The 16,502-nt window shown below is 37.2% G+C and overlaps 1 protein-coding gene across 1 annotated transcript; it reads right to left on the bottom strand.

The window, feature by feature from the left end:
- Positions 1–52: 52 nt before the first annotated feature.
- LOC137734765 (uncharacterized protein C683.02c-like) lies at positions 53–5,491 on the bottom strand. The gene is made up of 6 exons (XM_068474050.1): positions 5,130–5,491; positions 4,732–4,794; positions 1,571–1,649; positions 855–946; positions 638–737; positions 53–437 (listed from the first exon to the last, which is right to left on the bottom strand). Exons 1-6 carry the CDS (start codon positions 5,415–5,417, stop codon positions 229–231), a joined length of 831 nt encoding a protein of 276 aa, XP_068330151.1. The 5' UTR covers positions 5,418–5,491; the 3' UTR covers positions 53–228.
- Between the last annotated feature and the right edge of the window lie 11,011 nt (positions 5,492–16,502).

Genomic DNA, 16,502 nt, shown 5'->3' with positions numbered 1-16,502 from the left:
ACTACGTTTATACACCAAAGAAATGAAAAGTCATTATCTTAGGCAAAATAACTCGAAACAAATTACGGTAAATAGATTAACGATTCAAGGTATTTTACATTTAGAACTACAAAAATCATTTCTCAACACTGTCAGACTATTTTAGACCTACGGCAAAATCGTGGACGGTGCCATACAAGGGAAAGACTGAAAATTGACATGAATTTCTTCTACATATGTGAAACATCCCTATCCAACGAAATTCACTACTTTGGGTCCTTGTTTCTTCTTTGATTTTACAGTGCTTTCTTGTGAAAGAGAAGCAGGACAGACTGTACCAGCGGACTTGTCTTGTGTAACGCCATTTTTCTTCTCATCTATGAAACTGAAATCATCCTCAAGATCGTCTCCACTCAGAAATTTGGTAACCTTTCCTCTTGGAAGATCACTTTCTTTCCCTGAAAAAGAAAAGGCACTAAACTAAGAACACTGCCAGATCATCACGATGAAAAGCTTGAAACATATGCCTCAATTTGAGCATTTATGTCAAATTAGTCTACTACTAATTTCTTGGTGAGAAGATTAGACACTGAACAAGTAAATTGAAAACTCCCAGGAACTCCAAGGAAAAACAAAGGAATTCGGATGGAAAACTTACATGAGTGAGCAGATCTACCAGCGGACATTGAACTGCTGCTTTTGTTTGGACAATCCTTCGCCAAATGTGTTACACCTCCACACATTTTGCAACTACCACCCTGAGAGATGAAAATCATATCGGAAAGTGTCATATTTCATTCACGGAGGACATTGGCTTGGATGGCCCAAACATAAGGGATAATCCGAAATCAAATCACAGGTGTTAATCAAATTACCTTTGGATAAATCCCATGAGTATTTTGAGGGCAGTTCTTGCTCAAGTGACCAGTCCCATTACAGATGAAGCACTTGGCAAATTTAGTTCCTCCTGCATTACCAAATAAACAAAATGAATAACGCAGCGATGACATAAAGTAAAAACGTTCAAATCACCAGATTGACTTATGTCCTATGTGTAACCGGATCCTCATTAGAGCCATCAAACCCAATTGATGATAAATTTGGTTGATAATCAAATGTGCTTCAACATGACATATACAATTTGAAATATAAAAAATACGATAAACAAATATCCCATTTGTATTTATCTGGATAACAAAAAATAACACACAATGAAAGACTTCTCTTCGGTAGCATGCAGTTCCGGATAACAATAATTCACTTAAAACCTCCAAACTATTCAAGTTCCTGTTTCTTCAAGCTTCCATTCAAATAACTTAGCGCGGGGATTACCAAATTCAGTAAAGGTAAATGATTTTAGCTGGAAATTGTTCAAACTTAGTGCTTGCTAATAAAGTACGTCCGGTAATGCTATGTAAACCTTTGCATTGCTCATGTAAACTTCAAATGCATGCTGTCATGCAGAGTATAAAGCGGTTGAGCGAGATGTGTGATACACTACTACACAAACACACCACATAACACAGTTTTCTGCACGAATCATCCGAGTAATAAACCTATTTGATGCACTCTAAATGATTAGAAGGGTTACCGTCTTCAAGAGGATAGGGGCAATTAGAAAGCGAATGCCCATTTTCCCCACAATTATAACATAACTTCTCAGCCACGGATGTTAAAGTTGTTGGCTTAGGTTTCCTTGTTTCTAGGGCTACTCACGTAGTTGGTTTTGTAGCTGTTAATAAATGCCTGATTCTTAGGAACAGGTTTGTTGCACTTTCAGTTTCAAGCTTAGTCAAATACCACGATTCTAGGAGCTGTAAAATCGTGGGCTGTTGCATTTACATTCCTTTATCTTGTAAAGCCTTTTAAAAGGCCATTATCATCTTTGAATTAATTAGCAAATCCTTCCTGAAAATAGTGTGCATCAGTTTTTCTCCTTGCTCAGGTTTCTTGTGGTTCTTTGGGTTTTAACATCTGGTATCAGAGCCCCACCACGGGGCCTGATCAAAGTCTTAAATCAAACACGAGTTCAGTGAGAAGGAGTAACAATATGGCTGGTGAAAGCAGTTTCGTGCAGCCAGCCATTCCTAAGTTTGATGGGCACTATGATCATTGGAGCATGCTCATGGAGAATTTTCTGCGATCCAAAGAGTACTGGGGTCTGGTGGAAGTTGGGATTCCTGCAGCAGCAGAAGGAGTGGATCCTACAGAGACACAGAAGAAGGCGATCGAGGAGCACAGGCTTAAAGATCTAAAGGCGAAGAATTATCTGTTTCAAGCTATCGATCGATCGATATTGGAGACAATCTTGAAGAAGGACACATCGAAGGACATTTGGGACTCCTTGAAGCAAAAATATCAAGGCACGGCTCGTGTAAAACGTGCACAACTGCAAGCTCTTCGTAAAGAGTTTGAGGTACTTCACATGAAGACAGGAGAGTCAGTGAATGACTATTTTGCAAGAACACTCACCATTGCCAACAAGATGAGATTTCATGGAGAACAGATGGGTGATGTGGTGGTCATTGAGAAGATTTTACGGTCCATGACGCCTAAATTTGATTATGTTGTGTGCTCCATAGAGGAGTCCAATGATATTGACATTCTGTCCATTGACGAATTTCAAAGTAGTTTACTCGTCCATGAACAACGAATGAGTAGGCATACCATGGATGAACAAGCACTGAAGAATATGAGGACAGTGGTGAAACTGAAGACAGTGAAGATGTCGAAGAGGTGGATCATGGTGCTCAAGAAGATTCACCTCATGAGGCACGGACACGAAGACCGCCAACATGGATGAATGATTATGAGAGTGGGCAAGGCCTTTCTGAGGAAGAAGACTTTGTCAACTTGGCTTTGTTCATTGACAGTGATCCCATGTTTTATGAAGATGCAGTAAAAAATGAGAAATGGAGGGCAGCCATGAACGTGGAGATCGAGGCAATAGAAAGAAACGATACGTGGGAACTTACAGAGTTACCAACTGGCAGTAAAGTTATCGGGGTGAAGTGGGTCTACAAGACGAAACTCAATGAGAATGGAGAAGTCGACAAATACAAGGCGCGACTCGTTGCAAAAGGGTACAGCCAAAAGTATGGGATAGATTATGATGAGGTATTTGCACCTGTAGCGAGACTAGACACGATTCGAGTTGTGATTTCGATGGCTGCTCAAAAGGGATGGGAGATCTATCAACTAGACGTCAAGTCTGCATTTTTGCATGGAGAGATAAATGAGGAAGTCTTTGTTGCTCAGCCTCCTGGCTATGAAAAAACGGGACAAGAACACAAAGTGTACAAGCTTAAGAAAGCCTTGTACGGTCTTAAACAAGCTCCACGAGCTTGGTACAGCCGTATAGAGACTTACTTTATTAATGAAGGTTTCAAGAAGTGTCTATATGAACATACTTTGTTCATCAAAGCAGCAGAGGGAGGTAAAGTTTTGATTATTTGTCTATATGTTGATGATCTCATATTTACTGGAAATGATGAAGTTATGTTCAAAGATTTCAAACAGTCTATGATGATAGAATTTGATATGACGGATCTTGGAAAGATGAAGTACTTTCTTGGCATTGAGGTATCGCAGAGATCTGATGGTATCTTCATTGGGCAACGAAAATATGCGCAGGAGGTGCTCGACAGGTTCAGAATGGATCAATGCAATCCAGTGAATAATCCAGTAGTTCCTGGATTCAAGCTGGTGAAGGACGAAGGTGGAGTTAGGGTAGACAGCACTTTTTACAAACAAATTGTTGGAAGTCTTATGTATCTGATTGCTACACGTCCGGATATGACATATGTAGTGAGTTTGATCAGTAGGTACATGGAGAGGCCTACTGAAATGCATTTACAGGCAGCAAAAAGAGTATTGAGATATGTGAAGGGGACTATTGGTTTCGGGGTGTTCTATAAGAAGGGAGGAAATGAAGAGCTTCTGGGATACATGGATAGTGATTATGCAGGTGATCAAGATGACAGGAAGAGCACTTCGGGGTATGTGTTTTTAATGAGCTCAGGTGCTGTATCTTGGTCCTCGAAGAAACAGCCAGTGGTCACTCTTTCCACCACTGAGGCTGAGTTCATTGCTGCAGCGTCTGGTGCTTGTCAAGCTATCTGGCTAAGAAGAGTTCTAAGGGAACTAGGTTATGATCAAAGCAAGGCTACGGTGTTGTTCTGTGACAACGTATCAACCATCAAACTCTCAAGAAATCCAATCTTGCATGGTCGTAGCAAACACATTGATGTTCGCTTTCATTTTCTTCGTGATCTTACGAAGGAGGGAACTGTGGAATTGGTTCAGTGTTCAACCCAGGAGCAAGTTGCAGATATTCTTACAAAGCCCTTGAAGTTTGATGTGTTCGTGAAATTGCGAAGTTTGATGGGTGTTGGTTCTTATCCAACAGTAAACTGAATAACTTGGTATTCAGTTTAAGGGAGGATGTTAAAGTTGTTGGCTTAGGTTTCCTTGTTTCTAGGGCTACTCACGTAGTTGGTTTTGTAGCTGTTAATAAATGCCTGATTCTTAGGAACAGGTTTGTTGCACTTTCAGTTTCAAGCTTAGTCAAATACCACGATTCTAGGAGCTGTAAAATCGTGGGCTGTTGCATTTACATTCCTTTATCTTGTAAAGCCTTTTAAAAGGCCATTATCATCTTTGAATTAATTAGCAAATCCTTCCTGAAAATAGTGTGCATCAGTTTTTCTCCTTGCTCAGGTTTCTTGTGGTTCTTTGGGTTTTAACAACGGAATCGTCTTTCTTGTTAAGGCAATTCTTGATGCTATGCCCACGTTGGCGACAATATAAACATATCTGCAAGAATCAGATAATCACAACAATATCAAAACGGGAATTTCATCCACTCCACAGTCCAGTCTCCACACCATAAATAACCATATTTCAAATAAAAAAACACCAATTCCACTATTTTCTGCAAAAAACCAAATTCGATTCGAGCGCCCACCACCATTTCCAATCACTAAGAGCTAAAACAAAACATACCCACAAAGTCATATGCATTTATAATCCATTTTCCCAGTTACCCACATGAATTTCGATTTGACAACATATTCCAAGTTTCATCAATCGGAGATATACCCAGATAAAGAAAACTCGAACTAAATCAGAAAATTGAAAAAAGACCACACCTTGTGCTTGTCCCACTGAACTTTCTCGGGGCAGAGCTTGGCGATATGTTCGGTGGATTTACAGATGAAGCAGCTATCTCCAGGCTTCATGCCGGGCACTCTGAGGGGGTGTTTTCTATGGGGGTTTTTGCTGGATTTGGCTGGGTCGCTGGGTGCCTTCTTGCGCTTGAAGGAGCTCTTCTTCTCTTTCTTCTTGGTTGGGTCTTTTGGGGGCGTTGGCTGTTTAGCCAGTTCTGGGTGTTCTGCTCTGAATTTCCTGCGAGCTTCTCTCTGTCTCTTGCTCACCATTTTTGTGAGACGCCGAAACGAGAGCGTTGGGGGGTCGGGAGGGTTTTGGGAGAAGCAGGAAAGGGTTCAAGGGGACGGGAGATCAGCTGCGGCCACAACCACCGTAAGTTTCTTAGGTATAATATGTAATCACATTTTACACCCCGTTATTTTTGTTGGTTTTTAAAATCAGCCCTAGAGTCTCAGTTTTTACATTTTTATACCTTTGATTAGCCGTGACGGTGACCGGTGACTAGTGACCAGGACAACATGCTTCATATACCGAAACAAAACAATAACAAGTTGGATGATTTTGAGAGTTAAAAACTGAACATCTGTTCATTTTACAAATTAGATATTTGTTAATTTGCTCTTGAATTTGTACAGAGCTATCAATTTTTCTTCTAAACTTTAATTTTAGCTGATTATCTTTTTAAACTTTTGTAATTAGTAAATTTCTCTTTGAACTTTAATTTTAGCCAATTCCCATCGGAACTTTTATAAATAGTCAATTCTCCCTATGGCATTTAGATTTTAAAAACTTTCATTCAATTTTCCATTATTTTGCCCTTATACAGTTGTCATGAGTTGTTTCCGTGATCAAGATGAATGAAATTTTGGATGAATATTTTTAAAATCTAACGTCAAGGGGTAATGAGCTATTTATAGAAGTTTATGGGGATAATGGGTTTAAATTAAAATTTCAAAGGAGTAATCGATTAATTATAAAAGTTAAAGAGTGTAATCGGTTAAAATTAAAGTTAAATGAGAATTGACAACTTCATACAAGTTCATTAAATGGAATGCATATGATTTCATGAACAACCAAGTCCCTTGTTTGCAATTAGAATCACCAAAGAAGCGATTTTGTGGGTCTTCCAAAGGATGGATAATGAATCCACAACTTAATGTCGAATGGAGGACAAAGAGGCGAGATTCAATCATTTGTCTCCCTTTCTATAATTAAAGACTGAATACACGGGCCGAGATGCGGACAATAAACGCAATGAACTTTCCTATGTCGAAGTTCATTCTGACTATTTTGTCGTCAAGGCTACAATTTCAGTGGTTCTGTATGAGCTCTTAGGGTTGGTTTGGTATTACTGTGTTTTAAAAAAAAACTGTTTTTCTTGTGCTGTGAGAATAAACTTATTTTTGCTGTTTCACGTTTTTAGCTTTTTTTTTTCCACCAAAAACCGTGAAAATAATCTGTTTTTAAGTGTTTACCAAACATTTTTTTTGGCTCAACTTTTTTTTTTTATACTCACTTTTTATAAAAGTACTTCAGTATCAAACTAGTACTTAGTCAATTGGCTTTTATTATTAGACTTGGTAAAGGCACAAGATGGACTTACATTATGGCTTTTATTCATATTTCATATAAATTGATCTGGCTCTTTAGAGCAAATTATATTTACTTGATGATGCCATCCCAGCAATGATACAAAAGTTGTATATTCGTATTATAAAAGTCATTTTCTTTAACAAATATAAAAGTCATTCTTAGCAAATAAAAAAAGTAAAACTAATATGAAATGGGTAGATATATAGTTACTGTAATGTTTTGATCTAATAATATAATATTATGTGACACTTAGTACTACAATATAAGTGAAAGGTCTTAGGTTCGATTCTCATTAATGTAGATATTATCACTTGTTTAAAAAAAATATATCGTGCATAATTTCTTTCCATAAAATATTACGTTATTAAATAGGAATTTCACCCGACATTTAACCTGTTTCCCATAAACTGCTTTAGAGAAGCAAGCATATTTAAGGAAGAGTGACTTTCTTGGTTCTCTAGATTATTTAATATTTTAAGTGTTTTAACTGTTAAATTTTTGTTTAAAAACTACATAAATCAAGATCTTATAGTAAAAACACCGAAAATACTGATAATCGGAGCACCTAAGAATTTTTGTTTGAATTGTTATCTTTTTCTGTTGGATCAAATACTTTGAATTGACATCTCAATCGTAAAGATACATGAGTACATTGCTTTATCTGAGAAAGGTCTTCCAAACGAAATCTCTCCTCATAAATTTGAAATCTTTATATGGAGATTCATCCTATTCACTTTTGGCGTTGCTAGACTTAATTCAAGGGTGGTGTTATTTTATTTTTATTTATTTATCTATAACTTTACGCCTTTACGGTTTCTGATGAAATGGCTTCGACTCAACGAGGATGACTACCCATTTCTTTCTCCCTGTCGTACAAAATGACTTGGTTTTTGTACCCGTGGTACCTCGACTTTGAGAGAGGATTTTCACCGGATTTTTTAATGAAGATCTTGAGAGTTATTTAATCATATTCCTTTATCGTGCAACATGCAACGTATAGTCAGCTTTCATCAAATATTTTTTATATTTAATTTTAAATAAAAAATTACAATAAGTTATTATCACAATGTAAAATGAATAACTATGATTTAAGAATTTTCAGAATCTTCGCAAATAGGATCCGACGAGTATCCTCACTGCTCCACCTTTGCTGCCCGCTGTTTCTGTGGCCACCCAGAGTTGGCACTATCACCCACGTTGCCCTCTGCGCAACCCGTGCCTCTTGCTGATGGGACTACACCGGAGACTGATGACAAAGCTCCATCGCTACAGGGCTGTCATCTTTGGGCAAGAGTCCTTGCTGGAAGACTTGACCAACCAAGTTTGCGCTGTAGCATTAGGTGCACCACGTAGGTTGGATGAATCGAGTGTGAATTTACGAAAATGCTTCTATTATTAGTTTGGTAACTTTGTAAAAGGATCCGTGATATGACATTATTTTTTAAATTTAATTAAATAGGATTTGACTCTGTAGAAATAGAAATTTGTCAATGTATTGAAAATACAGTCTGATATATTAAATTTATAATATACAAAATAATTAATTAAATATTAAAAAAATGAATATATGAATAACTTTACCTTATATAATACATAGAAATAAATCATGTTACTTTCTACAAAAAAGCGGCAAGCCACGTATTCTATAGTAGCGATGGGATCGTATTCAGTCACATGATTTCTCCGTCTAAAAGTGTAATGTGAAGTGTCTGTTTTTGGTCTTTCACGTAATAATATATTATTAAATTGTGACATCATTATGACGATTATCATGGCTCTTTACAGCAAATTATATTCACTTAACATCATTTTGAATAGGATTTTCTTCCATCCTAATTTCTCCTCCTTCTATCCCTCCTATTTAAATGGTTATGATTATACCATGTTTGCATTTTGTTTTGAATTTTTTTATAGGGTTGTGATATCCACACACCCTATTTTACTTCTCATACACTTTTTTAATTTTCGACCGTCGGATCAGATGAATTGAGGAAGATCAACGGACATAAATTATTAAGAGGTGTGTGAGAAGTAAAATGAGATGTGTGGATAGCACACCCCTTTTTATATAGAGAATAAGATATAAAAAAAAGTGTGAGAGGAGGGGATAGAAGAGGATGGTAATAGGAATGGAAAGAATCCTACTTTGCCGTCAATGATACAAAAGTTGTGTAATCGTACTATAAAAGTTATTATTAGCAAATAAAAAAAGAATAAGTTATATGGAATGGGTGGATATTGCTGTCACTATCGCGTTTTTATCTAATAATATAATATTATGTATAAATTTTATTGCATTATTGGATCAGAACTTCACCCCATTTGAAATCGTTCTATGGAGATTCTTTCTATTCTAGGGTGGTTTTATTTTTTCTATTCCTATTTATTTTTGTTGGAAAATAACAACGAAAGTTCTATTTATTTAGGTTTATTTGCCTGTGTGGATTGAGAAAAATGATTCGGGTGATATTACTTTGTTTGTCAAGTTCCTAGTTTTAAATGATATGGCACACTACAAAAGCAAAACAAAATCACAAAATTGAACTAATTAGTTCTAGATTTCATCTACATATTGTTAACCAAGCTAAATCAATTAATTTCTTCATGCAAGATTGCAAGTAAATAATGCAAATAAAAGAATTTACCGTTTTAATATGTCTTGTATCCTTTGAATTTTGAAAGTAGATGGACATATTGCCTTTTCTCCATCATATGTGTTATTACTTTATGAGATTCAGCAAGCTTTTCAACATTTTGCAAATAACTTATAGATGTTGAACACGGTAAAATTTGGATTGGAGCCTCTGGATTCCATAACCTTGAGCATGGAGCACACTTCCTCAAACTTTCTTGCCATACAAATCGTCAAACTTTCTTGCCATCCACCTCCTCAAACTTTCTTGCCTCTGGATTGGAGCCTGTGTCACCACAAGTGCGTATCAAAATGTTGAACGTATATGCAGTAGTTGCATACCCTTTTCTCAATCATCTCATCAACCAACCTCCACATATGTGTTTGCTGTGTGCTTGTAATTTTACTCCCATAATCCATCTGCTTCAAAAAATTCAAACAGAATTTCCGTCAGAGGAAGCCCTGAAACCTCTATACGCAACTCACCCACAGCCACCTTTGTATCAACACCAGGGCCATCTTCTCGAAGAACTTTAAGAACCCTGCTGGTATCAATCTTCGAATTCTCAAAATCTACTAGTAATATTTTTTTTAACCATAAATCTTCTAGTAAGTGTAATATTAGGTGATAATCAATTACCAGTAATATTTTGTTAAGGAAATATCTTAATTTTTCACTCCCATAGATAACGTGAGTTCAATTCTAATTTATAAGGACTCGCGATTGTGCAACTTAATTATATCTATCACTTGTTATTGTCAAGAGGAGTTTTGCTGTTGCAAACAAGACTACGAGATAATAAGAATATTATTAAATAAACAAAAAAGGCGAAACGGCTACAAAATTTCAAGAAGTTATATCGTGACTAATCTATTATTCATACTAAACTATAAGCTATATTTATAAAGAGCAAAACCTAGAAACCCTAATTCGAATGAGCTAGCTCCATATATTAAACTAACAAGCAAACTCAAATAATCAAATAACTATAAAATAATAGTATTTTTCAACACCGTTAACGTAACTCGAGGAGTTTTGCTTCACTTGGAACTCTTATCTTTTCAGTTATTCCATGTTTGTAGGACTTGTTTTCAAATGTTTGTTATAAGCTAAAGCGTATAATCCTTTGTTTGATTTTTGTTTGTATTTTGAATTTCAAATGTTCAATGTAATTAGAGTTTTTTCAAACTCTGAATGTAATCTTGAAACCATTAATATAAATATATGCATCATGCCATTCAGTACGATGGTCAGATAATATTTCTCTTTACTTGTAAATAAAAGATCTTCGGTTTGAATATCGTGAAGTGCGAATTTGATACCAAATTAGATTGCTCATTGTGTGGCTTAGACGAACTCCTCTTCATCCTCCAACAGGTATGCCATTGAAGTGAAATCTTGTGTTCTTAAGTTTTACATGGTTTCTAGAGCAATCCTTGTTTTTTTCGCTTCCAAAAACAACGGCAATCCTTCTCAAACCATCAACTCTACACACCCCCAACAACAAGAAGTTATATGGAATGGGTGGATGACACACCCCGACCCAGAAAGTCCACTCGGACTCTGAATCGAGCTGTGCTGGCCGACACCTGGAAGGTGACGAAGCCATAAAATGTGATAGTGCATAAAAAGTGAATAAATTTGAATCTAAAAGTGTCTAAGTACCAGAGTGCGCTACGAGTGGGAGTGAACCCATTTCACACGCGATGTCAGAGCATAAGTAAGGTGCAGTAATGTGGGTAAGAATCATACCCTCAAAAATATCCATCAATACTAAGATTCGCCATAGATTCTTGTCAATACAAACTCAGCAGCTAAAACCTGGAGGGCACCAAACAGAAGGTGTGAGTAAGCAATAAAACCAAGCTTCCCAAAGTTACTACCTCTCAAAAAGTAATGCCCCTAAATGTAAAACCCGTATCGTTTTCCATAAGACAGTACAACATATATACATATATCCAAACCATACTTGGAAATGACCAAAACCACGGTTTGCCATCACATCCACCATACATTAATAAGTAGGCCAAATGAACTAAATCAATACAAAGTGATATATCAGTCAGAGTCAGCTAAAATGACATGTACAACTTATCCGTATCTCATCAATCATGGCTAGTATATAAGTCGGAGTCACCTATAGTGACCTGTACAACTTATCCATATCTCGTCAATCCTGACTAGCATATAAGTCGGAGTCACCTATAGTGACCTGTACGACTTATCCATATCTCATCAATCCTGGCTAGCATATAAGTCGGAGTCACCTATAGTGACCTGTACGACTTATCCATATCTCGTCAATCCTGACTAGCATATAAGTCGGAGTCACCTATAGTGACTTGTACGACTTATCCATATCTCGTCAATCCTGGCTAGCATATAAGTCGGAGTCACCTATAGTGACCTGTACGACTTATCCATATCTCGTCAATCCTGGCTAGCCAATAGCTCAATAAGTATACCTGCACACGAGTCGAAACCACCTAAAGTGGTCTGTACGACAGGACTAGGTGTAAATAAATACGCTCAAGTGCTACGATCACGTGAAGACTGGGCGAATAATCGCGGGTCACCTACAAGTCGGAACCACCTAAAGTGGTCTGTACGATAGAACTGTGCACCTACCTTGGATCCAAGGTGAGTGTAAGGTGCGGGAGGTGAACATCACGTGAAGGACTGTGCCCTGTCCACGGGCGGGAGCACTAACACCGAGGTGCAGGTTTATGAGCTCTCAATGCATCTCAATATAACATGTGCAACTCATGGCAACCAGACGACCGTATTGAAGTTGCCTAACTCATAACTGTAGTCATGCTATAACGCAATCGATTCAACTAGTACCATAAACTCACCTCAACTTACCTGGGTGTCCTGAGTTCACCTTTGCACTTGAAAGCATTCCCAATAATTATATGCAAGTAATATACATATGGATATATCATGATGCAAACTACCACTCAACCATGTCATAGCATTTTCAATTATAAACAATATAGTGTGAAGTGTACAATCAATAACGCCCTACTCCCAAACTACTTATTTTCAAGGATAATTATTCATGACAACCCAATTAACACTAATTTAACTAACTAATTCAAAAAAACTAAAACTTGCCTTAATCAATTTCCTTCGCATTACTCAATTTCCCAAGCAAGGCTTTTGTCTCAAATATTTTATGGCTGCATCTAACGTCTCGTTAGACTGCCTACGTACCCTAAACAGGGATCAAGTCATTCGTAGTTCACATAGTACTTCAAGCATTCACAATAATTATATATGAAAGTAATATGCCTAATCAATTTAAAGATGTCGATAGAACTCTCAATAATATGTACGATAAAAAGGAAAAGATGCACTCACCTGGAGTCCACGCTATGATTCTCTAGCGCACGCATCGAGGCATCCTGAATGATTGGTCCCTGTGACCAATTATCAAATCACATCTCAGAACTCTTATCCGTAGAATATGTAATTCACATAAAACACAACCTCAACGACATTCTAAAATAGTTTGAGACCCATTGACCACAAGTCAACCGTCGATCAAAGATTGACGGTAGGGTTTACAACCCTGTATAACCTGACCCGGAAGATCCGCATATCAGATTTCCAATCAGCAACTTCCAACGATCCACAATATGTTTCTAGAATAACATATTAAAATTTCATTACGATCCAACGGTCAGATCTCCGTCAATTGCCTAAAACAAGTGGCCGTGAACATTTATTTTACTAACTTACAAATCCAATTCGGGAAGATCCGTACATCGGATTCCCGATCCATAAATTCCTATGATCTTTAAATATTACGTATTATAATGTACCCAAGTTTGGTGACGATCCAACGATCAGATCGTCGATTCACATTTTCATCAAACAATGTATCGTAACGAATTTAGGTTCCAACGATCAACCTATGTCATTCTAATAACAAAACTGAATTCAAGACATTCGACATAGCCTAAAAATAGCATTGGCGGCCCACTGGCCACGCGCCGCCGCGGGTGGCGGTCGGCCGCCCCGATTCGCCGGAAAATCCAACTATTTCCAAAAATTCTCAAACTTCACAGAAATAAAGATCTCAGTGAGTAGAGCAACTTTCATACCTGCCACGAAGTCCAAAAGTGGACGGAAGATGGTCAATTTTGCCCACGAAGCCGGCGGGTGCCTAAAACTTCCCGACGTCGATTCGTCGTCTACGGTGGTCCAACGGGGTCAAGGTTGGTTGGGTTTTGCTCCTGGGATGATGGGCTACAAAGCCCAAGTGGTGGCATCGGCCATTGCTTTGCCGATTTGCCGGAAAATCGAAAAGGGTGGCCGGAGCACCATTGATTTTCGTCAACTTTCGTGGCCTCAAACCTCCACATCCCATGGTTAATCAAGGTGGTTCTTGGGTGGGTTTTGTAGAGGGGAATGAGAGCTTCAAGATGGTGGTGGTGGCATTGAAAAAATCCACCGGAGTTGGCCGGAATCGGCCTTGGAAAATGGGTGGTCGTGAGTGGGAAAACCCACGGGAAATGCTGGGAATTTTTTTTTTTTTTTCTTTCTTTTTCTTTCTTTCATTTTTCTGATTGGGCTTCACCTTAAATAACCAATTTCGAACGTCCGTAATTATACCGTTATAATCCGGACTCGCAAACGGCTTTCGCCTATGCGTTCACATCCACGAGTATTACGAGAATATGTTAAAAGAATAAGTCATACGTCTCTCTAGACGATGGTCAACAGAAGTCAAAGTCCTTGCCTCTAGGGCAATTTCGTAAATTCACGCTTTTAAAATAAAATAAAAACGTAAAATTTGGAACGGGTTGTCACAGTGGATATTACTGTCACTATAGCGTTTTAATCTAATAATATAATATCATGCATAAATTTTTTCTATATGGTATTGCATTATTGGATCGGAACTTCACCCCATTTGAAATCTTTATATGGAGATTCTTTCTATTCAAGGGTGGTTTTATTTTTATGTATATTCTTTCTATTCCTATTTATTTTTGTTGGAAAATAACAACGAAAGTTCTATTTATTTAGGTTTATTTGTCTGTGTGGATTGAGAAAAATGATTCGGGTGATATTACTCTGTTTGTCAAGTTCATAGTTATAAATGAAATGGCAGACACTATAGAAGCACAACAAAATCACAAAATTGAACTAATTAGTTCTAGATTTCATCTGCATATTGTTAACCAAGCTAAATCAATTAATTTCTTCATGCAAGATTGCAAGTAAATAATGCAAATAAAAGAATTTACCGTTTTAATTTAATGTCTTGTACCCTTTGCATTTTGAAAGTAGATGGACATATTGCCTTTTCTTCATCATATGTGTTATTACTTTATGAGCTTCAGCAAGCTTTTCAACATTTCGCAAATAACTTATAGATGTTGTGCACGGTAAAATTTGGATTGGAGCCTCTGGATTCCATAACCTTGAGTTGAGCACGAAGCACACTTCCTCAAACTTTCTTGCCATACAAATCCCACGAATGATAGCATTGTATATAAATACATTCGGAAGCTGCCCATTAGCGATCATCTCATCAAACACTCCTTGGGCCGTCTCAAGCTCCCCAGCCACAATATAACCGGTGAGCATTACAGTGTAACAAACAACATCCGGCATGCAGTCGTGCTTTGTCATCCGTTGATAGACCCATTCAATCAACATGTACTGCTTCACCACAAGAAGGGAATGCAAAATTGCATTGTATGAGTGTTTAAATGGCCTATAGTTAATCGTCTTCGATTTGATGAATCTTTCCACAACTTTCCTAGCCAAGCCTGCCTCACCACAACCACAAGTGCGTATCAAAATGTTGAACGTATGTGCTGTAGTTGGATACCCTTTTCTCAATCATCTCATCAACCAACCTGCACATATGTGTTTGCTGTCTGCTTGTAATTTTACTCCCATATTCCATCTTCCCTCACAGGAAGCCCTGAAACCTCTATACGCAACTCAACCACAGCCGCCTTTGTATCAAAACCAGGGCCATCTTCTCGAAAAACTTTAAGAACCCTGCTGGTATCAATCTTCGAATTCTCAAAATCTACTAGTAATATTTTTTTTTAACCATAAATCTTCTAGCAAGTGTAATATTAGGTGATAATCAATTACCAGTAATATTTTGTTAATGAAATATCTTAATTTTTCACTCCCAAGATGATGCGAGTTCAATTCTAATTTATAAGGACTCGCGATTGTGCAACTTAATTATATCTATCACTTGTTATTAGTGTCAAGTGGAGTTTTGATGTTGCAAACAAGATTACGAGATAATAAGAATATTATTAAATAAATAATAATACCGAAACGGCTACAAAATCCCAATAGGGTACATCATGACTAATTATTATTCATACTAAACTATATTTATAAAGAGCTTATAGTTTTTACATCATTACACTCAAATTTACATAGAAAAACGAAGTAATAAATTAAAAAGAATATAAATACTCAGCCGCTGACACTAATTTGCAGCTAGTAAAATACACTTACACTTTTTGTATATTGCTTCTTGACCCATAAAAGTTTCTCCTTCTCTTTCCACTAATGAAACAAAAACTGGCATGTGAGGTACACCAGACAAGCTTTCCTTCTGCATCAGTTCTTGTAAAAGGTTTTTAAACAAACCAGAATTATCCTATGAAAAGAAAAAGAAAGAGATATTTAGAGATGCTCAAAATTATCACATTTTCCAGTTTCTAGCAAGCTAGCTCCAAAATGGGGATGAAAAATGTTATTTCTAGGCTCGGTTTCCACCAATATATAAGTTCAGACAGAAGCTTCTCCAAGATATCTTTTATATTTGTGAAATATGTTGGATAGTGGCCAAATTAGTGCCATGTTTTGTGGCTTTTTGAAAGCAATGTTTTGTGGCTTTTTCAAAGCCATGTTTTGTGGCTTTTTCAAAGCAATGTTTTGTGGCTTTCGGATGGATGAAAGGAGGAGAAGAAAAGTGGGTTGTTTTTATTTAAATGACTTGCCAAAGGAGAAGGAAAGGATGAAGGTGAAAAAGAGCATCCAAGGGGGAGAGCATTCGGCTCTCCCATGGAAAAGGTTGAACATGGGTTGAGAGAAAATCAAGAGAGTTAGAGTGAAAAGTATTCTAGTGAAAGAACT

This window comes from Pyrus communis, chromosome 5, assembly GCF_963583255.1.
Source record: "Pyrus communis chromosome 5, drPyrComm1.1, whole genome shotgun sequence".
Taxonomy (NCBI): Eukaryota; Viridiplantae; Streptophyta; class Magnoliopsida; order Rosales; family Rosaceae; genus Pyrus; species Pyrus communis.
This window is presented reverse-complemented; position numbering and strand designations above follow the sequence as displayed.